Source organism: Crinia signifera, chromosome 2 (assembly GCF_055691185.1).
Source record: "Crinia signifera chromosome 2, ASM5569118v1, whole genome shotgun sequence".
NCBI classification, from domain to species: domain Eukaryota; kingdom Metazoa; phylum Chordata; class Amphibia; order Anura; family Myobatrachidae; genus Crinia; species Crinia signifera.
The window spans coordinates 99599110-99626683 of record NC_139218.1 but is presented as its reverse complement, the minus strand read 5'-3'; the positions used below and the strand labels follow the sequence as shown (position 1 = coordinate 99626683).

Here is a 27574-nt window from a genome sequence, read left to right as displayed (position 1 = left end):
CCGCCACTTGTAGCGTCCCTTAAGCAATGCCCCCAAAAGTGCCACTTACTGTAAATTTTTATATGAGCCTTCGCTGCTGCTGCGGGGAGAGATGGAGAGCGGTGCAGCTGCTTCTATGGGGAGAGGAGCAGAGCACAGCGCAGAGCACGCTCCCACTCCCCTCCTGGTGTCCCCTCTGGTGTCCGAGTGGACATTTGAAATATTGTGTGCGCTGTTGTTGTGCGTGACGTCGGGGGAGCACGCCGAGCGCCGGCACCACATGATTAAGGGGGGGGGGGGGGAGGCTGAGATGAAAGCGGGAAGAAGAATTGGAGTGGAAGCTGCAGGGGTGACACTAGGGAAGCCAATCCCGGGGCATTTTTTCAATCCCGGGATTCGGGATTGAAAAATGCTCAATCCCGGGATTCCCGGGATTGGCTTCCCTAATTTGAATAAAAAAAAAACGCCCCGGCCACCCTGCACATTCACAGTACTCACATTTGCGGGTGCTGGGTGGGTGGGCGAGCGTGCAGATATTGCTGGGAGCCAGGTGGGCTGCAGGTATGTCTGCTAGCCGGGTTGCTGGGAGCCGTGTATGTCCGGAGGTCGGGTAGCTGGGCAGGGGGGCGGACGGGTGGTCGGGAAGCTGGGTGGGTGGTCGGGTAGCTGGGCAGGCAGTCGGGTAGCTTGGATGGGTATTTGGGAAGCTGGGCGGGCGGGTAGCTGGGCGGGCGTGCACTGTGCTTGACTGATAAGGTGTTTTGAGCCGGTTGCTTGGCGCGTGGGCGGCTGTGTGGCCTGCGCAGCGTGACAGCTGACCTCATCACGCTGCGCAGGCCGCACGCCGGGTATGTGAGAAGCCGGGCAGCGTCTGAGCGAGTGCTCAGACGATGTCCGGAATTAGACTGCGCATGCGCAGTCTAATCCCGAAATCCCGGGATTGGAATCTCCAATTCCGGGATTGAAATCCCGGCATTTTGGGGGCCAAATCCCGGGATCCCGCCGATTCCGGGATTGGCCACCCTAGGTGACACATATTGACAGCTGGGCAGAGAGCAGGGGGCTGCCCGGCTGTATTCAGAGCACTGCAGGTCACGGCTGTTTGAAATAATACCCCTTTCACAACAGAAAATTCAGGGATTTACGCGGGAATATGGTCCCAGGATCATGCAGGGACATTCCCAGGCTGACACCTTATACACCAGCCTAGTCCCTGCATTTTCTGGTGTGAGGGGGAGAGACAACCACTCCCCTCTCCCTACCCCCCTTTAACCAACCAGCTATATCTTCGGAACTAACTGACCCATTTACATGAGACCAGTATCATATTGAAGAACTTGGCTTCGAATGATTTTGGTCCCATAAAACTGGGCTGTTTGGTTCCAGAGAAATCTGCCCTCAAAGAACATAAACAGTCATGAAATTACATTTAAGAAATGAAAAAAAAAATGGTTTAACCTTAATATCCCTGGAACCAATTAACCCAGATGGATCAAGCCTGGGTATCAGATTGAAGGCCCAGCGATTTGGGTTTGACTGAGATCAACCTCGAGCTTCAGTGATGCCGAAGGGGGAACTGGCAGCCGTTAAACTGGGTGGGGGTCGGAATTAGCGGGTCCCATGTTATCCTATAGGGAAAACGTTCCAGCTTTGCCTGGTCGTATCTCCGGTTCCCAGGGGGCTAGAGACACGGGGCTGTGCTCGTTGGAAAGCCCCATCCCTCAGCTACAATATGCACTAATGGGTGGTCCTGTGCACCCCCGGACCACCCCCTAGATTCGCCTATGCACAAGGGACTGGTAAACATACAGAGAAGGGAGGGGGCAGAGTGGGGGACATACAGTGAAGGAGGGTCATGCTGGGGGACATACAGTAAATGGAGGCAGTGATGGCCATTCAGAGAAGGGGGAGCAGCGGCGGGCTGGGGGACATACAGTGAATGGGGGCAGAGTGGGGTACATAGTGAATGGGGGTCATACAGTGAAGGGAGTCATACAGTGAAGGAGGGTCAGGCTTGGGGACATACAATGAATGGAGGCACTGATGGACATTAAGAGAAGGGGGGCAGGCTGTTCCCCACTCTGCACCCATTCACTCTGTCCCCCATACAGTGAATGGGGGACATACAGTGAAGGAAGGGCAGGCTGGGGGACATAGAGTGAATGGGGGCAGAGTGGGGGACCATTCTGATGTAATTAATGATTCAAAGAATGTCAGGCTGAATGGTCGCCCCCACACATTTACACTTCACTTCAAATTTGGCCCTTGTGGCAAAAAGTTTGGACACCCCTGCTCTAGAAGATAGTATATAGGATCTGATTGGTTGCCCATAGCTACATCACATGTGAAGTAGAATACACATCTTAGTAAATTTCCCCCACTGAGGCTTAGTTAATCACATCTCAGTCTGGAGAAGACATTAGTGCAGTACTTCCCAAACTCAGCTCTCAAGCACCCTTGTGGTGCAGGTTTGTAGGATGTCCATGTATCAGTACAGGTGACTTAACTAGTGTCTGTCTGATTATACCATACATGCTCAACAATGGATATAAGGGTAGATGTTTGAAGCAGTGTAAGGGCGAAGTGAGCCAGAGGAGTAGTGGCCCATGGCAACCAATCAGCTGTTCTGTATAATTTTACATTATGCAAATTACAGATACTTCAATGCTGATTGGTTTCCATGGGCCACTTCTCCGCTGGCTCACTTTTCCCTTATCACTGCTTCATACATCTACCACAGAGTTTAGAAACTACTGCATTAGCGTAACACAATGGTTCATAAAATATGTGCCATGGGTTCTGGGTTCCATTTACAGATGGAGCCGCTCATTAGAGCGGCATGCTATCACCATTGCCGTCCGCCGCCATGCCCCCGGAAGCACTGCAGCTTTGTCCCCGCTCCCTGCCCATCTACTCGCTCTGCCTGTTCCCTGCCCGTCTGCCTGAAGTGGAGATGGGCAGGGAAGCACGTCAACTGGAAGACAGAAGGAAAATAAACCAGGTACATAATACCAGACAATGTGAAGTATGTGAGGATATACACAGGCAGTTCTAATTAATCAGGACCAAAGGTGTGAAATCGCTATAAGCAATACCATGCGCCTCATTCAGCATGGGTCGCAAAAGCAAAATCGGTACTTATGTAGTATCTGGGCTGCCGATTTTTTGATTGTATGCCTTAAGTTAAGGCATACAATCAGATGCGATGCGATGCGATATCGCATCGCATCGCATCACATCGCATCCGATATCGGATGCGATGACCCAATTTTTCCATAGGAATCAATGTTAAAATGATTCCTATGGAAAAATGGGTCCTTTTCATACCCCTACTATCCAAGTGGGCATGGAGTTGGATATAAACCTGTGGCGAGCGTAGCGAGCCACCGAGCCCGAAGCGTGGCGAGCGAAGCGAGCCCCGCGAGGGGACGGTATTCGTCCCCTCGCGGGGCTCGCTTCGCTCGCCACGCTTCGGGCTCGGTGGCTCGCTACGCTCGCCACAGGTTTATATCCAACTCCATGCCCACTTGGATAGTAGGGGTATGAAAAGGACCCATTTTTCCCATTGAATTCCATGTTAAAATGGACTCAGTCCATTTTAACATTGATTCCTATGGAAAAATCGGGTCATCGCATCGCATCGCATCGCATCGAATCGCATGGTCGCATGCGATGCGATGCGATCTCCCGATCCGACCCGATTTTGAAATCGGCAGCCCAGATACTACATAAGTACCGCAAAATCTTTCTCAAATGGACAAAACCATGTTACACTGCTGGTGGGGTGTCTGAATGGGTTATCATTGACCACAGTTGGGGTGATTCTAAATTTAATGTATAATCCTTATGTTGAAACAGAATGCATCAAATTTCCATGTGTTAGAACAAAAATCTGTTTGACTGATCAGTTTAAGCAGCATCTGCATACAGAAAACTACAACATTGGGAAGTTAGCAGACATATCACACCCTACCTCTCCCAGAAATCTTCTATGGAAGCAGACAGGGAAATGAGGTTACAGGCTATGGCATCAAATGTAACCACCTCAGCAGAAAATGTAAAGCTATTAGTGTCACAGAGCTCAGCCATGCTACAGATTATGTAATAATGGATAATAGATTGCTAAACCTATCATGTATTGAGGCTGCGTAAAGGTTATGATAATCGTCTGGACTAGTGAGAATGTGAAAGTTCAATGAAATATTAAGCTCTCTGGCTCTGAATCAAATTTCAAGATGAATGATGTAACTTATGTAACACTTCCCTCCATACGGGAGTCAGACAGACTGATTAGATCAGGACTGCCCCTAGACATACTAAGCCAGACTGATTAGATAATAAGGGTTATGTATGAAAGTGCAGTTCCACAGTACAAGTAACATTTAACAGTCCTCCTTTTTCATAAAAAAGCACCCATTTTTATAGGGGAGCACAATGATTTGTGGGTAAAGAAGGTGGCTTCTGTCAATAATAATAATGATCCATTTTCTAATGAAAGTAGCTGGGAGAACCAGGACTTCCATTATTGAATGCTGGCAGGGTTTGCGCAGGCACAGGAAATCTTGTCTAATCCCGTTTGCACCTTGCAGGCACACTGTATATGGGGAAAAAGCAAATCAAGGTCGACGCTTGCAATAGGTCGACATAGCATTGGTGGACACATACGTTTTTCAAATTTTTTGTGTCAATGTCTACACACCTAAACACATGGACCCCGAAATAGTGTAATATGTACCTTCGCTTTGCTCACCATGCTTCAAGCCAGGTGCCTTGCTGCAATTAGCACACTTGGGGGTTATTCTAGTTTACGCGGCCCCCCGCGTGTTCGCACGGGGGACTGATGTTTTTGTATTTCTGCACATGTGCATATGCTGGGTGGGAGCGGGCACGGTGAACTGCTAGTTCACTGTTCCATTTGCACCCACCAGTGTGGTCGGGGGACGTGGGGTTGCGGCAAGGGGATGCGCACATGCTAATGCCCAGTGTTTCATGGGTGTTCCCCACCCTGTTTTCATACAAGAAACACACAAAACGAAGGCAACTGAGAGTGTCTTAGTTTTACGTGTACGTTCCAGATCGTCAGCGACCATTGAATGATTTGGTCCCCGCACCCAAGGCAAGCCTCCTTTATCGGTTGTAGTTCTCGTGAGTGGTAAAGCTTGAAAAAGTAAAAAAAATTGATGTAGACATTTTCACGTGTCGATCATTGTCATGTTGACCTCTTTTGTGTGTTGGCCTTTTTTCAGTGTTGACTTTGTGCATGTTGAGCTTTTGGTGTTGACCTGTTGACGGTCTATCCAGACACTGATGTCCTATCATAATCTCCCAGGCTCACTGCTAGCCTCTTTGTCCCCCTGAGTGAGGACAGGTAACGTGACCTCTTCATCACACTGCACTTTGCTGTTTTAATATTGCAATTACTCAATAAAGACGTTTACTGGATGAACATTTACATAGAATGGCGCTTCAATGGTCCAGTGACTCCATGTTCTTTGTATCAGAAGTCCCTCACTTTCTATAGGTACAATTTTGCAGAGCAGTGATCATGTGTGAATCAGGTGATATATCGTTAACAATGCGCCCTGCTGCAGGTCGTTAGGAATGTCCTCCATCATCTGTACATGCAGGGTGACAGAGGATATCACTAGAGCCATGCTGCATGGGAAGTATAGTGAACTAGGAAATCTTTATTTGCAGACGTGCTCATACATATTTACAGTACATTTCGTGCTATCATTGAACAGTTTTATTTCACTGCACTATCTTTATGTGTTTATCTAAAATGATAATTTAAGCAACGCAACCTCACTCACACAGCATTCACGTGAAAAGAGCAGTGTGACAGACAGGTCAGATAAAGGATGTCTGGTTATTGCCCTTTGTACAGTAGATATGAATACACTGTCTTGCTCTTTGTCATGTTATTCATGTTGCTAAATAGAAATGACATTCCCAGGTCATTCTCAACTAGACATCTGTCCTTTATATCAGTTTGCATTTAGGCAATTCTGCTGATTTCACAAAAAAGTCTATAAATAAAATGAATTGATTTTGTAACAGTTTATATTCTTTGTAAAGTGAGCGCTCCACATATAACACTTTTTAAAGACAAAAATAGAGACCTCTAGAAAAAATATTATTGATTTCATTTCTGAACATAATTAAAAAAAGATGTTCCCCTTTCAGGTGGCACAGGAAAATTGGCAAATAGCAATAGGTACAGAATCTATCCTTCGTTAAAAGTACATTAATCCTTTGAGTGCCAACATTTGTGTGAGATGTACATATCCACTAAAAATGCCAGCGTCGCTCACATTTGGCTCACATCCTCACAAATTCTCTTGCCACTCAAAGGGTTAAGAACAGGACTGTTTCCCCCCTTTGGTACCATATGGGCCATTCCATGTAAATGAATAATAAAGGTGCCTATTCAGACCAGTTCAGTGGGTTCCAAATTAGGCCCCGTTTTCGATGGTAGGGGCCTGCTCATGTGTGAATATGCGCATGTGCTAAACCACCTGTACGAACGCCTTCGGCGACAATTAGGGGAGGGAAGGGGGCAAGCAGGGGGTGGCAGCAGGGGAATGTACAGTGTTTTATAGGCGTCCCCATAAAAACGTAGATGTGAACGCAGATGTGTCGATGTCTGAATCAGGCCAATGTCCCAAAGGTGACACTAGTATATAAATAAGTACCGTAGCGATTTATCGTTTAGTTTGTAACATAGGTTGACAAGTCAAATGTATAGTTCTTTCTCACAGGTTTTCATCTAAAACTAACACATGCTCTTCAGTTGAAGTTGAGGAAAAATGATCTAGTAAAAGATTAATTTACAAAAGAGTGGTGGACTTGGCTTGTCCAGAACTACGTTTTGTGATATTGAGGGGTATTCAATCGGTGCCGCGCCCACCTATTCAATGCTGTCGTTAAGCATTGAAGGCTGTTTTGTTGGAAACGACCGCAGATTGTCCAGTTCTCAGCCATTTCCCCACAATCCACGGCTGTTAACACCAATTCATGGACTTTCTGGCACTTGACAGTCAGAACACCAAATTTCTATGCGAAGACACCATCAGCGACCAAAGACATGTAACTACTGAAAACAATGATAAATTGCTACAAATACTTCAATATTTATTATTCTTGTTATTACTGATACAAAGTATAAACAGAACAAGAAAATGTGACTTAGGGCCTATCCAATTACCCAGAGTAAAACATCAGGAACGGAAAAAGTCCAAGTGGAAAAGCACACGAGGGAAAGGGTTATAGGGTGCAAAAACGGTTCAATGTAGTCTATTTTTCTATTCGGTTTTGTTTATATAAATATAATCTAATCAAAATTTGATTTCGATTTGATCCCCATGCCCGGCCCCGCAGCATTGGAATGGAATAAAATAGACTGCGCGGGCAAGACTATATAATACAGATCTGTACTATATATTCTAAACCGAATGTGTACACCACAACGTGCTATTCAATCCCGATTCATTGAAAAGAAAAGGAATTGATAGCCATGATCAAACTGTATCATGTTTCATGTCTAACAGCTTTGGCACATCCCATACAATCAGGAAAGCCTTCAAACATACTGTATGTATCCTTACAATATCTGGAGCCACAAAGCAAAATTATGGCCCATATTCAGATCTGATCGCTGGACAAATTTGTTCTCAAAATGGGCAAAACCATGTGCACTGCAGGTGAGGCATACTGTATGTAACATGTATAGAGAGAGATAGATCTGTGTGAGTAATTTTGTTTCTGTGCAGAGTAAATACTGGTTGCATTATTTTTACACAGCCATTTAGATTTCAGTTCCAACACACCCCACCCAAATGTTACTCTCTCTATACATGTTAGATCTGCTCCACCTGCAGTGCACATGGTTTTGCCAATTTTGAGAACAAATTTGTACTGCGATCAGATCTGAATAAGGGCCTATATTTTTGCAAAAGATGCACCAAACTCTATTTGAGCGTCAAACGACATTCAAAGTGGTTATCTCAGTCCTTGCATATTTGCACACACGAGTGTGCACCAGGTATGGATATTGTAACGGTATCAGCAAAAAGTCACAGACATGATGGTGGCAAAAGATGCAAACATTGCTTTGTCAGACTCAGAACCAGGTCACAGTGGGCCTTATTTCGGTTCATTCTTTCTGACAAAATCCTTCTTAGATGGGCAAAACCATGTGCACTGCAGGTGGGGCAGGTGTTACTTGTGCAGAGAGAATTAGATTTGGGTGAGTAATTTTGTTTCTGTGCAGTGAAAATACTGACTGCTTTATTTTTACACTGCAATATAGATCTCACTTTGAAGTAAAACCCCACCCAAATCTAATTCTCTCTGCACAAGTAACACCTGCCCCACCTGCAGTGCACATGGTTTTGCCCATCTAAGAAGGATTTTGTCAGAAAGAATGAACCAAAATAAGGCCCAGTGTTCTTTGGCAACATAAGTGATGATAAGAGAAGCTATAAACTCAGCCTTACCTGTGCCAAGGAATTGTATTTTCTGAACAGCCAGATGACAAGAAGCATAGAGAAACTGTAACACAAATATACACAATTACCATGCAATGCATCTGTAATGACTATTTCACATATGGATAATACTACATTTCATTCACAAATGAATGCATATCTCATTCTAAGCCAAACAATATGGCTGTGTACACACGGGGGCGATTTTGTCTAATATTGCGGCCAATATGGTCGCTGAGCGACCATTTTGCCCGCGATGGGAGTGTGCACCGGCAATATATCGCCGGGTGCGCGCTCTCGTTTTCTCCTCCGTAGTGATCGCTGGTCGCAGGAACATGCTCCTGCGACCAGCTGATTTCCACTGCCGGGCTCCCCCGGGCAGTTTCTTTTTCATCAGCGACCATCTCTGGTCGCTGATGCAAACGGGATACTGAGCGATATATCGCACATCGCTCGGCGATAAATCCCCACGTGTGTACGGGGCTTAAGATATATTTAATTAGACATGAAACAATTTATTGGCCACCACAGGTGCATCGACTGGTTGAAATGTCAACATGATTCATCATGTTACAGTCAGTTGATTTCACCAGAGTTCCTTTGGTTATTTGAAAAAATTAGCACATTACCCCTAACCCTCCCCTCCCGTAGCCTAACAATAACCCTCTGCTTCCACAGCCTAAACCTACCATAGGCATTTTGTTAAGATTTCATATGTTGACATTGTGAATGTCATGACCACCATGTCTGCCACCCATGCCTCCCGCACTGAGGCGCCATGACGTTGTGAACTCTGCATGGGCCTTGCTGGACACGCTGCCTGGAGTGTACTGCACACACTTCCTGACTCTGAAACCTGTCGCCTTTCCTGGCGGCGGCCATCTTGTTGGTTTCTCCAACCAGGCTGCACTACCAATTACCTTCAGCCAATTACAGTGCAGCTCTCCTTTTAAATACTGACCAGCTGGGCTAAACAGGCAGTCAGTACAATGATGTCCTTTCCCTAGGCATCTGACTCCCTTTCCTGCTGAAAACGCTGCTGCCTGTCAGCTATCTCCAGACCGAATCCACTCCTGCTCGCCTGCTGTGATGACCATCTACCGCCTCTACGGTCCGGACAAGGTTAGCCCCCCAAAGGGGATCACCCTTTCCTCACCTGACGGTTACTTCCACTGCAACTCTTCCTGGTCACAGCTAATCAGGCCTGCTGCAATACTTCTCGGATTCATCCTATCAACTATCCAATCTTCCAACCTTCCAATCATCCAACCGTCCATCGTCCAATCACCCAATCGTCCAATCACCCAATCGTTCAACCATTCAATCATCCAATCTTTCATTCAATCATTCAATCTTCAATTCAATCATCTCTTCAAGTAAAACCTTCAAATCAACTATTCAAGTTTACGTTTATTCTTTAAATCTACACTTCAAGTCATCTTCAGTTTTCAACCTCGTTATCCATCCACTACGAACTTTACGATAAGTTTTATATATCATTGACTCTGGTTATTTCATATCTTCAGTATTACCTTTGTGCCACAATTCATCTTCTGTATCGCAGTATCTTTATTAAAACTGGTTTTCTTTTATCCAATTGCATCCCTCCCTTCTGTCGTCTATGCAAAAACCTTACATCAAGGTACCTAGCTTCCGTTACACTCCAGCTGGTGCTACTGCTAGAGTGACAGTGAACATATCTACATATTGTAGACAAAATAGAGGAACGATTGTCTCTTTTATGGTGCACAGAGACAGAATTTATAAAAATGTACCTTTCAATACATATCCATAAAAACCATCTGATATGTGAAATATTTGTGGAAATAAATAATATACAAAAATAAATAAATTGTTTACAATTACATGTCACTGTGTCTCACTGGTTATATAATACCTGTTGATGGTAAGTATATTATATTGCTTGGAGTTCATATAAATTCTATCAAGTTGTAGAGAGTATGGGGTCATCCTAGATATTGGAATTGGGGGCTACAAAGTCTATACAGACAAAAAAGGTAAGTTGTTTGCGGTAAGATGTGTGGAATAAATGACTTTATACAGGATCCTTTGCTCTGTAAGTGGGTAGCCAAGGGATGATGCACCACTGTCTGTCTTCAATACATTTATTGAAGACGGTATATTACATAAGTAAATTCATTTATTTTAAATTAAACATAGCCCAGAACACCTTTATAATAAAACAAAAATTGACAGCTGACCTCTATAGGAAATCATAGAATTTCTACACCATTGACAGCACAAGAGGCCAAAACATTAAGCCATATTTAGCCACATTAACAGGAACATTTCTTACCATCCAATTAATGAGACTGAAGCGGTTACTCTCTTCACTCTAGCAACTGTCACCTGTAAAAAGACACATAACATGTACTGTTACCAATATGGTAAGCAATAGTGTCCGACATGTATTCATTTTACATACAACATGGTAATGGAATAAAATTCTGCTTTTGTGGTTTGTAATAATACAAAGATTTTAAGTATTTTTTGAGCTATGCAATTTTAAGGCAAATACGAAGGTGGTTTAATGAGTATGGTGTATTTTTACATATGTCATGTTCTCTTTCCTTCTTATTTACCACCAGGCCAGAGCAGGTAGATCATGACTATTATGCCCCTTTCCCACTGCAGGTCTAAAATGGTAAATTGCCGATTTTTCAGCGCAATTTACCGTTTAAGGCTGCAGTGGGAAAGCGCCAGAGTTGAAATACCGGTTAAAGATAACCGGTATTTCAACCCGTTTAAAAAGCAGAGTCCTACACGGTTAAATACAGTTTTTAAGGCAGTGGGAATGCCTTTTAAACCGTATTTAAACTCCAGGCAGTCCCTGTGCCTGATAAAAACTAGTAGTTCCCACTTTGCGCATGTGTCATGAGCGCAGTGCATAATAATAAGCCGCTCATAACATATGCACATATGTAATGAGCGGCTCATTATTAGGGTCTGCGCTCATGACACATGCGCAAAGTGGGAACTACTAGTTCTCATCAGGCACAGGGACTGCCTGGACCCCGTATGGACCCCCGCTGCCTCCCCACTGCGCTGCATCCCCGGCCTGGATCCCTGTGCATGTAAGTACAAGGGGAGGGGAGATGGGGGCACAGGGGGTTAGGCACTCTTTACACTTGGGGGGGGGTTAGGCACTCTTTACACTTGGTGGGGGTTAGGCACTCTTTACATTTTAAACAGTTTACTGCAATGGGAATGGTACTTAAACGGTATTTAAAACGGTAATCTGCTGCAGTGGGAATGCTAATACCGTTTAAAAATACCAGTACTTAAAACGGGTCTGCAGTGGGAAAGCAGCATTAGAGATTAGACTGTGCCAACATTAGATGGTGGGTCTGGCGGAAACATGGTCAAACATTGAGGCGCATAATGTGATCAGATTTTTATGTCTAAAGCTGCAAACACATTACACAATATTTTAAACAATATTCATGATAACGAGCAGTCATAACAACATTTCAGTGTGCACTATATCACTATGTACGCTCCCGTGAGTCGTTAGTGATGTCCTTTGTTGTCTGTACATGCAGCTCAATTTGAGGAGATCGCCAATGACAGCATACTAATAGAATGTGACTACTAACGAAATTGTTTGTAAAATCGTTAAGTGTGTGCACACTATATAGTTTGTCAGGAAGTTCCAGGCAGTTTAAAGGAAATGGTTGATGACATTGCATCATTTGTAGTGTCTCCTAACGTGTACACAGCTTAAAGGGCACATCAGCAGCTGAAATGAATCGCCAACTTGTTGAGGTGCATGGTGATGATGTTATGTCATGGAAACAGGTTTGGGTTTGGTGCACTGCCTTGGAACTTGTCGGATTTGGCCACGTTTCCATCAAAAGGCGGTGGATTCTCGGCTATTCCGCCAATCCACCTGGTTTCCTGACATGCCAGAACATTCCGACCTGTCCGAAAAAAGCAGCCAGCATTAAATATGTTGGAACCCCTTTTGACCTAAATGACAAGACGGCAGTTTCGACTGTAATTGAATATACCGCTATGTATGAAGCTGAGATAAGCCCCTTCTAGGAGCAGGCTGGACCAGGTAACATCTGCCTCCTAGACCGGTACTTATTTAAGCATTTGATTTCCTGTAGTCTGCAGCCCTCTGATTGCAGTGCCAATCTTGGTGATTGTGTGCAGTGTTCAACACTACCATTCTTCTCTTACTGAAATTGTCACTTACTAAAATCGTCACTGCGCAGCTCCTTTTTGTCATAATTTAATGTTTTATACACCTAAACTTTTCTTGACAAATGCTCTAAAAAAAATGGTGAAAAGTGTTTCGAAATCAACCAGTGTTTCTCAAGATTAGCCAGAACGACCAGACAGATGGAGACTTATTCCAGGGACGTTATTGTATATATATTGAGAGATTTAGGGTTACAAAGTACATAGCATTGCCTATTTGTGTGTACATTTGGCTCAGATACCAGCCTCCCCAACCATTGACTTCACCACACCTTGCTAGATACACACCTAAAGCATTATCTGTCCAATCTGGTGGGATCAAAAAAGATTTAACCAATTTGTCTGAACGACCATTTTCTGTCTATCAGTGTTTGGGAGCACGTTTGATTCTCGCATGCTCCAATCCATCACCAGATTTTTGTTCCCAGAAGATAAATCGGACAGATAAATTGTTAAGGTGTGTACCCAGCTGCGGCTTTTGTTCAAGCCAATTTCTGTGCTTCATATACAGATTAAGACTCTCACACAGACATACAAGTGTGGCATATGAAATGAATCAGTGCAATCTTGTAAAATGCAAATTCAGCAAATAAAAATGCTCATCGGCACCTGATCTGCACAGGACATGAAGGCTCACTCACACCACAATGAGTATAGGACACATCTAGATAGATAGATAGATAGATAGATAGATAGATAGATAGATAAATAGATAGATAGATAGATAGATAGAGAGATATTATTGCATTTGATTTGTATTATGTACTTTTGTATCTAGAGATACTGATATGGAATTTAATATAATCTGAGAGAAGACTGTGGGCCCTATTTATCAAAATCACGTAAATTTAGTGATAAGTTCCTGCCAAGAGATGCAATAAGAGCTTGTTCCATGAAGAGCTCGAAGTAGAGTGATAGCGTCCTGACTCTGTTAAGAGCCAGTCCCAACAGAAAGCTGGAAGCAGGGTGATACATGCTTGCCCACATTTCTGATTTCCTGTCCGGGAGAAAGCCGAAGAGAAGACCCAAATAACAAGGGGGGGGGGGGGGGGGCTGATGCCACTAAGGCAAGCCGCAGTCATCAAAACACTGTGTTTTGCAGGCAGGGCCCCTGAGAGGTATGCCGGGCTCCAGTTAAATTATGGGGGTGTGACCTAACTGCAGGAGGCGGGGCCACCTTCCGTGTCCCTAAAATGTTAAGAGGGGGGGGGGGGGGAAACCTCTAAAGTTGAGGGGGAGTGTTATTATTTCCCCCCCAGCAGCAGCACACGCCTACAGCATGTGCTGACATCACGCTGTCAGGGAGACACTCATGCTGAGCCTGCTGTCAGTACAGCACATGCTGCAGGTTTGTGCTGCTGCCCCGTAGGGGGAAGGGGGTCGGACCGGGGTCCCTATTGGGCAACCCAAGCAAGCCTGGGCCCAGGTAATTAGTACCCACTCCCACCTCTCGGCAGCCCTGTTCGCAGGTTCGCAAAGAGGGGACAGGGCTAAAATTATGCAATTTGCTTCATTTTAGCCCTTCCCCAAAGAACCTCAAATTCTGTCATTTGTCAATGGGGGGAGGGAGCTCCGGGGAGTGTGTTGGTAGACGGGAAGGGGACTCTTGTATTTTTAGGAACCACCCGGGTATTCCAGAAGGGTATCACTCTACTTCCGGGCTGATGTTGAGGAATTAGCGATCCGGAATAAATGGGCACTAGAATTATGTCAGTCTACTAGGGAAAAATAAACTGACCACTTTCACTTAAGAATATAAACAGGCTGCAGGCAAAGAATCATTTAAAACAAAAATCTTTTATCTTAACAGATCATCCTTTAATACTAAAGGATTGGATAACCAACGGGTACAATTAACTAATAAAGGGCCGATGGAAATAGGATTTTTATTCCGACAATGAGCTAGGTAATTAGTGAATGCTTGCAGCCTGCTTACTTGGCTGGCTGCCTGAACACGTTTCCATGGCAGTGGATCGTTAATAAGACATAATGACTCACTCAAGAGCATCCCTTCAAGGAAAAAGTGACTTGGAGAAAAACAAGATTTATGTTCTACACTGTAGGATTTTCTAGGGCAAATCATGTAGGAAATTGCGGAGACTGTATTGGCCTATGGCATCATATGCGACACAGCAATAATGCCAAGCACGCAGCAACAAGAACACGTGCAGAGCCGAGATGCTCTCACAGATGTCCATAAACCATTAACATACCACTGTGATTTATGTCAGTCTGTGTCTCCAGAGTTATATGTGACATTTTATTGGCTATTCCTAGAATTGCTTCAGGGCAGAAATATAATTCCTTTATGATCAGCACATGTTCATCAAGGTGGGATCATGATTACCACTTAGTACCAATAATAATCTGCTCAATCTGTAGATGACACTCGGGCAACCCATCTTAGGTACTAGAATACTCTCAGACATAACATTTTACATCAAAACCGCAGGACAGTTATATTTCATATCCTACAGAAGGAAATCTGTGATTGTCACATTGAGGATAATACAGTAGGAAGGGTCAAATATTTTTTATACATAAAGTACTAGGCTATTCTGAATTATTCTCATGTGCAATTTAAATTAAATTGACATGCACATATATCATACTGACCCCTCCCAGCCCCCAGAAGGGTGGGCAAATATCAGAATATTTCTCAAGGTCAAAAGTTTCTTGATGATAGATTTAGAAAAAAATATTCAATTAAGTAAATTGTGTTTATATATCAACCTTAGGATCAATTATGTAGTGAGGAACAATATACGCTTTTGCTTGCCACATATTTCATGATTGGTGGTCACAAACTCTGGTTTTGCCTATTGAATTTGTCCTAGACCCCCAATCCAAGGCACCTTTGCAAGTGTCTCGAGGAAAACCAGGGTGCCTAGGCACACAGTTTGGGAACCACTGCACTAGACAGATGAATCATTAATTTGAGAGAAGCTATATATCGGTAGTGGGTTGGTAAGTTTGCATAGTGGCAGATATAGGGGTGAAGGCACCCTTAGGCATGACAACAATGGGCTTCCCCCTTGCCAAATTTTATTATGTTCATTGATTGGTCATAAGCCCTCATTTAATGTTAGACAACTTAGTAGAAGGGGCCGTATGTGCATGTTCCACATATGGAAATATCTTGAAGTTACTGATACATTTCCTTCTGACAATATCAACACAAGCATCCATGTGTGCCTCCCCCGAACAAGTGCCTAATGCGAAATTCACAACTGGGCGCGACTAATGTTTATGACTGTTATTGTAAAAGTGCTTTCAGATCGCAAATGCCAGGCCGAACTCTGGATCAGGACACAGGTCCTTCCCAGGAGCGACCCGGCATTTGCGCTGAATGTGGTCGTCAGTGAACCCGCTTATTGCCGGGTCGCTGATGTCATTGGGGGGGGAGGGCGGAGTGGCAGCGCATCAGGAGTGGGCGGGGGAGGAGGCAGCACTGAGGTGATGCTGCTGCCTCCTCCATAGAAGTGCCTCCTCCCGATCACTCGATCCGGGTTACCTGTTCACACTGCCCAAGCAAGTTGGAATGCCGGTTGCTGGACCCGGTATTTTTTAGAAAGTCCTTTCATACTGTACAGTGTCCCAGGTTATTTGTGCGGTGTGAAAGGGGTATAAGCGTCTCACCTCATTATAAACGCATAAATATAAAGGTTGGAACAAAATTTCATTGTCATCTTGTTGGTGCCCTAAAAATGTGGCAGAGACAAACCTAACAAAAAAGCCTTAGTCATTTAGTGCATAGCATTATACAGAATACATTGTAATGGAGATTAGTAAGCTTTTAATACGTAGTTACATAGCTAAAAGTTAGATGGTTCCCAGCTGTACCTTACGTATCACTGTAGGCAGAGAATGAATCTCCCTGGGTGACAAGGCGCTATTCAAAGCTAATTTAAATTTTTTCGAATTACTTGTGTGATATACAGATTGTCTGGTCAGGGCTATGTGGAGCTGTTTAACTGAAATGTCAATTGCTTCTCGTTCCTTTTCTATATTACCATGAACCCCTGAAGTCTCAATATCTAAGATCACACTATTTACCTACAGTATCTGACTTTGTTCTTTGAATCTGAACTTACATGATAATTTGAAACTAAAATTATACATTGGTATTGCACACCTCTGTTCTGTTCTGCTTTTCGCTGGAACGTCCTGGTTTTTTGGGACGTTCCTGCGTCCCGCCCGGGGCCAGAGCCCCCCCCCCCAATAATAGATGCTGACAGCGTCTATTCCTGATGCCTGATGGGCTGGGGACATAGCCAGCAGCTCCCAGAGCCACTAGTCATGCCCTCACAGCATCAAAGAGGCGTGGCCTCTGGCGCACAAAGAATCCCTCTTCCCTCCTGTTCAATGTTGGGAGGTATGGTATTGTATTGTAATTGGAACATGTTAAACAAATGTACATGTCATGGCATGGATAATCTAGAATTAAAGTTGCTGAAGTAATGATCTAATTGTTCTAATAAGTAAGCAAACTCTTCATTGCTATGCAATGATCATCCTGCGGGGAGCCGAGAGAGGGGGGGAGCAGGTACTAATTACCCGGGCCCAGGCTTGCTGAAGGGGCCCCGCAGGGGCCCTGGTTCGACCCCTCCCATCCCTTCTGGGTAGCAACAGTAGCAAACACTTCTACAGCATGTGCTGTGCTGACAACAGGCTCAGTATGAGTGTCTCACTGACAGCGTGAGAGGTCATGCTGAGCCTGCTGTCAGCACAGCACATGCTGTAGGTGTGTGTTGCGTCTGAGATTACAGTTTTCTTTCACCCTCATCTAAACATTTTGGGGGCGTGGCCTAAGTGTGGGAGGTGCCCGCACCACACACACTTAGGCCACACCCCCAAAATTTTACCGGGGCCCGGCATTCCTCTCGGCTGCCCTGCGCACCCAGCAGTGTAAATGAACACGGTAGGCTAGATAGGGTGCGAGTTCTGAAAAGGAGCAGGTATAGCACAAAACTTGCATATTGGGGTTATTCAGACATGACCACATGGCTGCGAATTTGCGTAAAATTCATAGTACATATGTGCAAGGCCATCCAACCTCTGGCTCAGGTCCGAGGTGCACAGGACTGCGCATCGTACCTGAGGGGGATGTCAAACACATCAGATTTGGGTCAGTTTCTCTTAGACCCTATGCCTTTAAACCGGAAAACTCATGAATTACACAGATTATGTGGCTGGATGATTCCAAACCTGCATTTCCCCTGATTTTAGTCAGCCACAGAACCTGTGTAATGTGTGTTTAAATGGATAGTATGGTAAGCCCACCTCTAACAGAACACTGTAGTGACATTTTGGTTGCCTACACTTCTGGGTAGTGTAGAAGAGTCCCATTGGAAGTTACAGGCCGGGGTCAATTCAGACCTGTTTGCACCTGTCAGAACATGCGATGATGCACATGTGCAAACCCCCGCAGCAAGTGCCTTTATTACATTTTTCATTCGCCGGGGAACTCGCTGCCTGATTGACAGGCAGGGGGCATTTCGGGTATACAAAAAAAAAAAAGGAGACTTTGGCGCATTCAATCAGCAGCTGTTCAGGTGGGGAGGTGTTAAATCCCCAAAAATTAAATAGACAAAAAAAGAGATAAAATAAAACAGCACTAATGTTATACTGAAGTATAAAATGCAATATACATGGCTAGGTATTATAGGGGGTTTTAATGAAAAATGGCACCTATAACAATAAAATTGCATGCATCAATTTATGAATAAAGACACTAAAAAAGGTTAAAAAAGAGCCTTACATTTTGTAATGGGTTTGGTTATTGGTATACTGCACCTCCACAAGGTCCATTGAGGATATACTCAAGGTAAATACTGTACCACGTGGAAGTCTCGGTCTGATATCCAGCGGATGGGAATGAATCCAGGCCAATTTTGTATCCCTATTGGCAAACTATTTTGAATGTGCAAGGGGTCCACAATGCAGATTATGGTGGGGGCCACTCCCTCGCTTAGTTGAGTAACGGTACCTGGAGAAGGTCCTTGTATTGGGGCGTTCCAGAAAATTAAAGGTCCATACACACTGGGCCACTATGCCCAGCGTGTATGGACAGCGATGATCGCATTCATCGCTGGGGGGGAAAGCCGCTCAGTGCATACATACTGAGCAGGTTTCCCCCTGCCCGGCGCCGACGGAGAGGGGAGGATGGCTTTGCATAGCGCAGTGCTATGCAAAGCCGTCCTCAAAGCCGCTCATCTGCTGGTATAACAGCAGATGAGCGGCTTTCCCAGCGATGATGCTGGAGCGCGCAGCAGCGCTCATCGCTGGGGCATACACACTGGGCGGCTTTGAGCTGAAAGCCACTCAAACTTGCTGTTTTGAGCAACTTTCAGCTCAAAGTCACCCAGTGTGTATGGGCCTTAAGAAGAGGTAGGTATCCTTCATGTGCAAATTTTTCATAATCTATGGGACTTTGACTGAACACCAAGGATACCTACCTTTTCTTCTTTTCCGGGCGGCTCAATACGAGGAACGTCTCCAGGTACTGTTACTCAACTCACAAGGGAGTGGCCCCCACCATAATCTTCTTTGTGGACAAGTAATAGATTATTATTATTGTTATCATTAAGTGAACAATCCTGGTATGCAAATAAAAATAAAATGACTGTCTAAAGTTCATGATTCTGCCTCTCAGTGATCCCAGCTCAGCACCTGTGCATGATGCTGTGCTTTAGGCCATATAAAGATTTTCACTTCAAAATAAGCAATCTGTGTACAGCAGTTTACTATCTCGCTGGACAGGGACCTTCCAGAGCCTGAAAATCTCCTCCTCACTATTATGGTCCATTGAAATTTAAACAACCCGATATTCCATTTTTAATTAGTCTTCAACTTGAAAAACTGCATTGTTGCTGTCAATAAACAAGCTCTTGCGAGACCAATATAAGCTCATAATGGCTACATCACTTCGTTGCAAGTGTAAAGGACCCCATACACGCTGCGATAGCAGTGTGCAATGCGATGCGCGCTCCCGTGGGCATCGCATCGCACAGTACAAAAAGTATGTACTGCACATATTTTTTGTACTGCCCGTGGATCGCATCACACACAAATCGCATGCGTTGCGATCCAGCCCATAATGCATCGCATTGCAGGCTGCTTTCGCAGCGTGTATGGGGGCCTTAAGGAATTTATTAGCAAAATTACAACGAGATCAGGAATGTACACAATATAACATGCATGACGTAATGTTCAGTTTCTCGCACTTTTATGAACTGGTTTTAGATTCTAGGGTTTTTTTAATATAGCAAAGCAAGATTAACTATTAACCATTATTATTTTTAGGAATAAGTTACAAAAGAAAAAAAAATAGACAATGGGCCTGATTCAGTTTTGTTGGTACTTGTTTCCTAGCACGGCGCCCCCGATTTTGATCGCACTGCATCTTATGCAATCGCATCGCATCACACAATGCGATTTTTAATTGTACAAGCACCCTAATGGGTGCTTACAATGTTAAATGCACCCCCATTGTCAACGCCACCCCCACTATTAACGCCCCCCGAAGTGTGGCGAGCGGCGGCGGTACGCTTTCTCCGACCTTTTCATATCCCCACTATCCACGTCGGCGTGGAGTTGATTTTAGATAGTTGATTTTAGATAGTGTGGCGAGCGCAGCGATGCGATTTTTAATTGTACAAGCACCCTGATGGGTGCTTACAATGTTAAATGCACCCCCATTGTCAACGCCAACCCGAAGCGTGGCGAGCGCAGCGTGAGCTCAGACGCTGCCCGGCATTAAACTGCGCATGCGCAGTCTAAACCCGAAATCCCGGGATTGGAAACTCCAATCCCGGGATTGAAATCCCGGCGTTTTGGGGGCCAAATCCCGGAATCCCTCCGATCCCGATCCCGGGATTGGCCAACCTACTCAGGAGCAACTGGAGACACTGTTACACAAAGGATATCATTGTAGTTTGCTTAGCTCAGCTTTAGCATATTTATAGGAAGTGAGTGCAGCAGATTGGTTGTTCCAGGATGATGTCAGCATGGCTGGTCCAGGATTTGCTGAGAAGCATCATGTAGATCAAACAAATATGGTTGCGCCGATGCTGGGAATTAGAGGGAAGTCTGGTGTGAATGTGGACTAGGCCTAAATCCTGTAACTTGTCTGAGCAAACACTTACTGGTGAACTGTGTTAGAGAAGCCACAGGCTGCATCAGCGGCACCCACCAGGATGACACTGCGGGAGCTGTCAGTCGCACACACCTGGCACCAGCTGGACACCGGAGTGCCGCAGCACGACCTCAGGAGAGAATCTGTGAGCAAGCCTGGACAAACACCTGGATGGTAAGTGTTTTTCAGACCTTGGATCGTGACAGTCAACAATGAAAATGTATGCAATCATAAGGTGAAATGTCGACCCTAAAATATCTGTCCTAATAGTGACATGGTCAAAATGTCAACAACTAAAAGCTCGAAATGGACCAGAGCAGAGGTCAACATGCATTATGTTGACAGTTAAAATGTAGTCAATTAAAATGTATTTAGTATTTAGTCGCTGATAACGTATATTACAGATACTACGCTGATAATGTAGCAAGTAAGCAGCTGGCGAGCTGCCAAGATTCAAACAGGCGCTACGCTGATAACGTAGCTTAAGTCAATCTGGCAAGCTGCCAAGATTCATAGCTAGAGCAGCACGCGCTGCCGCCGTGAAACTACACAAGTACCCAAATCTGCATTGATAAAATTACCGCTAGATCTGCAGCCTTTTTTCAACAATCTATGGCAGTTTTCGCAGATCCATGGTCCTTCTGGTTGTCAAAATATTTCCGACCGTCAGATCCGACCGCCAGAAAATGTCCGGCAGATGGATAGATTGATAAGGACTAGGTTGAATGTACAGTATATTCCACCTGTTCTTGTACAAAAGTGACAATTGCATGCAGCATGGCTGCTTGAGCACCCCAGTATTTGAGCTTCTTCGGGCTATTACTATAGCAGGATATTTTTTTGCAATATAGAGGAAGGGTATAATGTGAGCACCCATAATCATTTAAGTTGGCTCCTATGCCATTGGGAATTAGTTCTCATCATCACCCCCAAACATGGGAGCTATAAAATACCTAGGAAAATCAAAAGGGTATTAAATCTAAATAGACATATATATATATATATATATATATATATATATATATATATATATATGTAAGCCCATAATGCTCCAGTCTTCTAGCCCTGATCATTACTGAAAAACAGCAGGGGGGAAAAAGTGCATGCTGAAAAGTCTTCCCTATGACCTATATGTTTCTGTAGCACAGCAATGGCCTTCTGTGTACAGCGGGAATGTGACTGCATGGGCCAATAAGAAGCCACAATCTCTGCGCTTGCAGCTTCCTACTTATCTTCCCACTCAGACCCATGGAGAACAAACCACTTCTTACAGAGCTATACCATAGACAGGGAGGAGACTGGGAATATTGGAGGTTATTCTGGTTCAAACGCAGCACTGCAAATTTTGAAGCGGTGTGTGTGGTTTTAACGCCGCTCGCAATGCCGCACACCCTTCTCGCTCGGCCAGTTCCCAGCATGGCAGCGAATAGATGTTTTGCATAAACATCCATTCATAGCCATGGGTGCGTGGACCAAATCATTCCACGGTCACCAACCATGGAATGATTTGGAGCATACACATACAACTAAGACTCTCAGGTGCCTTAGTTTTGCGTGCACCCTGTACGGGAAGAGGGTGGGCAGCTGACATCCGGTGATGTCAACTGCCCGCACCCGGAAGCCGCGTCCACCCACCACTGCCCTACCGAATGGGACAGCGAACTTGCAGGGGTAGCGAGCAGGCCTGAATAAGGTCCATTATTTCAGTGTACCCAGAGCTCCACTAAGCAGAAGTAGCAGGTCAACATCTAGGGCAGCTTGGTTGGTGAAGCGGTTAGTTGCAGTATATATAAAAGTAAAGGCCCCAACACTTCTCCACCCTTGAGCCACCCAGGAAGGTCCCGGTTGTCAGGATCACATGGAATATATTACATGCTGTCCTTTTGCATAAATTATATTGCATGCGATCCCAGCCATGTCTGCTCTGCCTAGCAAGCCGATGTGACTCATAGGCTCCAATGCCATGCGCAAGGGACTGTGCATTGCATTGGACTTGCTGTCCCTCACCTGCAATGTGGGCTCTTTTCCCTGCAATTGATTGTCACAATCTCAGGAAAAGAGCCCAAGTTGCAGGTACCTTTCCAAATGTATGGGGGCCTTAAGTGTGCTATATAAACAAGAAATTACTGAATAATTTGACAGTGAATTTCATGTAACATAGCAATAAAGCTTACATTCTGAACAATAATAAATCAATTTTGATATTTTTCTGACACTGGAAATACTGGAAAAACCTTGCTAAATAATCACATGGGGCCTCATTTATCAACCACACATATCCCTTTTAGCCTTTCTAACGGGGTTATGTACTGCTTTCAGCATTTAAACATGTTTGCCCCTGTATCGCAAATACTGTCCCCATTACCAGTAATGGGGACCCAGCAAAGCCGTCCAGGCATTGCCTGGTCCAACTGTCATGCACATGTGCAGACTGGCCATTTTAGATGCTCATGCATCATTAGGCTTTCAGCAGGAGAGAGGAGAATACTGCTGAGGAAAAGCCAATGCTGGACCTTGCCAGTAATGTGGAATACCAGCTGCAATTTTATTTGGATTTCAGTGATACTAAACGAAGTATGCCGCTGGCTTACTTTGTTGATAAATGGGGCCCATGATTTGCTCCCCACAGCTAAAAACACAACAAACCAACAGATCTCAAAACAATAGTCTAAAGCCAGGTATACATCAGAGCAATGTGTTCCCAGCCGAAGCACCATGCCTTGCATACACACCGTGCAGGGGACAATAGCATGAAGTACAATGCTACATTGTACACATCTGGTCAGGCCAAACAGATGAAGCATGTGACACGTGTAAGTGGGCAATCTGGTGTACACAGTGCACGATCGGCCCTTCTGTTATTCCGATTTGGACACAAATGATATACTGTATTGTGGCTTCATTGTTCGGGTGTGTACCCATCCTAATACAGAGGTTCCCAAACTAAAGCCCCTTACACACGGTGTGATTTTAGCCATTATCGTCTGGGATATGGGGCGACTGTCGCCGGGAGCACGCTCCCACAAGCCCTGTTTACCCCGGCAGTGTCTGCTTTTAATCAGCGGATGAAAAAGGGACACTGAGCAATATATTGCTCCGTGTGTATGGAGCGTTACTCTACTCTACCATTACAGTCCAGGATTAGGGATAGCCACGCTTGAGCACAGGTGAATTAATTAGTATCTCACTTAATTTAATTTAGCCCTCTGAACTCAAGAATGGATATCTTTAAACTGGACTGTAATGGTGGAGTTTCCAAAACTGTGGTCTAATATATGGAATACAGGAAACTGGGAGAGTCCACATGCTTTTTTGTAGCAGGGGTAGCCAACTCCAGTCCTCAAGAGCTACCAACAGTTCGAGGTTTCCAGGTCACCTAGGTGGTGCACAGGTGACCGATTTTACCAACTATATTGTAAGAGGTCACATTAGAGGAGTATATCTATGACAATATCCTGAGATTGAGCTGCATGTACAGACAACAGAGGCTGTTGCTATCAACCTGCAGGAGAGCGCATTATTAACGATATATTGCATACACACTGGATGATATGATCAAAAATGTTATGTCTGGTTGCTATCATACATATAGTTTAAAATATCGCCCAGTGTTTTCTAAGCGATCTGTCTTAAATCGCTTACAAAATAAGTACACATGGCCTCGTGTGTATGCCCATAGCAATGGCAATGTGCCATCCCGTGAGTCACAATCGCCAGCTCAGATATTAAGCACATGCAGTCAAAATCTAATTAGATCGGCTGCATGTGCATAATAAACACTGGGTTATCACAGATCACTCACATCACTGTGTGTATAGGGGTGGTGTGTTCTAAACGTTTTGTGCTAACTAGATCACTCAGCACAAAGTGAAAGAAAACATCGCCCTGTTTGTATGGAGCTTAAAGGTGCCCTACCCACGGTGCGATGGTCGGACGCGTACACATCGAACGCGGTTCACATCACACCGTGTTTTGGTAGGCTTACGATGCGCGCTCCCGCTTTTCACATATGGCAATGTCCAAAAAGTATGTGCAGCCCATACTTTCTGTACATGATCGCATTTAGGCCCTTATTCAGATCTGATCGCAGTACTACTTTGTTTGGAACATGGGCAAAACCATGTGCACTGCAGGTGGGGCAGATGTAATGTGCAGAGTTAAATTTGGGTGGGGTGTGTTGAAACTGGAATCTAAATTGCAGCGTAAAAATAATGCAGCCAGTATTTACCTTGCACAGAAATAAAATAACTCACACAAATCTTAAGGGGCTTACACACGTAGAGATCTGTGCTAAGCAACTTTGCTAAGCAATTTTGCTGGTGTCAATGTAAAGATCTCCCATGGAGAGCACATACATATGCAGAGGCGGTATTTCATGCCCTACCATCCACTAGGGCGTGGTGTGAGAATAAAATAGTGTGCCCGAAGCATAGCAAGCGATGCGAGAGGCTGCGGTTGACTTCCAACTGTGTCCATGTCGATTTGGGTTAAAAAAAAAACAGTAAAAAAAAAGTCGACCTTCTGACCGAACGCTGTGTCGACCTTGCCACAGTCACACAATACGATCCACACCCCATTATAGGTAGCTCCGAACACTGGAGTTAGCTGCACTAGTTTGCAATAACCCTCTTTCCAAGTCCAATTTCGCACTCGAATATCCCAATTTTGTGTTTCAGTATGTAGAGTGCTGCCAGCAGTTGCTTCTAGAGCCGATGAAGGCTAAAAAAAAATCAGCTTTTTTTGCGGATTATTTGTGATAAAAGGAGGACATGCAGCCCAGACTCGTCTCAGACCGGGACACAGGAAATGCCAACACAGCATCTGTTACATGCTTTTCTATAAGGCGTCACACGACCCAGGCCTACTCGCTTCCCGAGTCCTCCATTCACACAGACAGGCTGCAATAACACAGCACAGGTGGCGTTGGCACACAGCGGGTTACACTATGCGCGGCGGCTGTGTATGGCGGAGGCCTCTCGGGAGCGCGCACGCTGTACTCACGCATTGGGAGATGCTGCTTGGTGATATTCCACCGAATAACGTGCAGTTCTCTGCCATCCTGCAGGGTACATGGGGCCACAGAACTCTGTCTGACGTCACTCTGCCGCCTGGGTCTTGTTGTTGTTGTTTTTTTAATAGCGTTGTTAACGTTCACTAGAGGCTGGTGGGGTACAGCGCGGGGAGGTAGTGGCGCGCATGCGCGGGATGATGCCTGTGTGACAAGCTGTCTGTTTCCCTGTGTGCATGAACTAACCAGAAGCAGATATTGTCCTGTGCTGGGTCCTTGTAGCATATTTTTCAAAGGTGATATATTAATGAAAAGAAGAACTAAATGAGGTTTTACCTGTTTTGGTTGCAGAATTTCACATTTATAAGGTCATGTTACATTACACTTACATCTGTCTGCTGGTCCGACCTTTGAGTGGCGGGCAGGAGATTTAAAAAAAAAAACAGCATTCAATAGAATCAGGAGCTACCCATTCATTTAGGGTTTCTTAATACCCCTTTCAGACATACAACCCGGAAATTTCAACCAAGTTTTTTAAAAATCCCAGGTCAATTGCAGGTGCGCAGGATCCAGAATTTTTGTTGAATAAAATCCCAGGAATAGCGATTCAGACATATACTAGTCCTGGGATTATGCTCACATGTGAAAAATCCTGGGAGTTTTGCGTATGACTGAAAATAGTATCAATCTCCTGACCCTGCCGCTGCTGCAGCTCACCGGGAGTCATTACAAGCAATAAATGGTAAAAAATGGCACATCAGGTGGCAAATCACATATGTGAGCCTCCCGGGAAGCTGCGGGCAGCTCACGGGGGATTTGGATGTGACCTCTCATATAGTGCATGGGCACCTTTATAAGGGATTATGCTTTGCATACTGCATAAAATCCACTATAGGCAGCCCCAAAGTTGCAATAACACATGGGGGTATCCGGGCCTTTAGGTTCACACAGCATATGGTTGACTTGATTTTTTCACGATTATTTTCATTTTTTGCACTTTTTTCACCATCCATGTGGACTATGCCTATAAGTCTTATTCAGCAGTAAAGAAGAGCCTGAGTGAGGCTTTTGGGACAGGTCTATATTGGTCACCACCAGGGCTATTTTTCTGCAGGCTCCAGCAGGAACTGTGGCCCTTATTCTAGTTCACTCTCTCTGACAAAATATATCTTATGGAGCCCATACACGGTCCGTTGTGTACGGCTGCCAGGGGCGGATTGGGAATTAAAACCAGCCCGGGAAATATCTTGAAGCAGCCCCAATGAGGGGACGGATGATCTGTTGCGCGCCGAAGGCGCGCCCAATTTTTGGGGGGTGTGGCCTAGCAAACTGGGGGTGTGGCCTATTTCAACGAGGCCACGCCCCATTTTCGCCGCTGTGGGGGGCATGGCTAGTGGCTCTCTGAGCTGCTGGTTATGTCCCCAGCACCTCAGGCTGCAGAATAGGCGCATGGGAGGGGGGAAGCAGGGTGGCGTAGAATTCTGGGAGGGGAGATGCAGGGTGGCTGAGGACGAAGGGAGGGAGGACGCAGATTGTGAGGGGGGCATGGTGGCACAGGATGCAGGGTAGGATGGGGAACGCAGAGTGACAGAGGATGCAGGGAGGGGAGTCGCAAAGTGGTGGAGGATGCAAGGAGGGGAGTCACAAAGTGGTGGAGGATGCAGGGAGGGGCGACGCAGAGTGGCTGTATATGAACACCACACACACACTGTATACGCGCACATCCCTCCCACA

At 45.1% G+C, this 27574-nt stretch overlaps 1 protein-coding gene across 7 annotated transcripts in view; it reads right to left on the bottom strand.

Annotated features, from left to right (window-relative positions):
* The window catches only part of LOC146058800 (uncharacterized), a 508052-nt gene extending 482022 nt beyond the window's left edge, over window positions 1–26030 (bottom strand). The window contains exons 1-3 of one of the 7 annotated variants that reach the window (XM_083171028.1): window positions 25834–26030; window positions 10786–10838; window positions 8478–8532 (exon numbers count right to left, since the gene is read on the bottom strand). In XM_083171028.1, the coding sequence (XP_083027154.1) occupies window positions 8478–8532; window positions 10786–10838; window positions 25834–25890 (165 nt within the window). In that variant the 5' untranslated portion in view covers window positions 25891–26030. Of the gene's footprint in view, window positions 1–8477; window positions 8533–10785; window positions 10839–25060; window positions 25778–25833 lie in introns of those variants that run through there. The other 6 variants (XM_083171024.1, XM_083171022.1, XM_083171023.1 and 3 more) reach the window with 6 other exon arrangements.
* Window positions 26031–27574: the final 1544 nt, after the last annotated feature.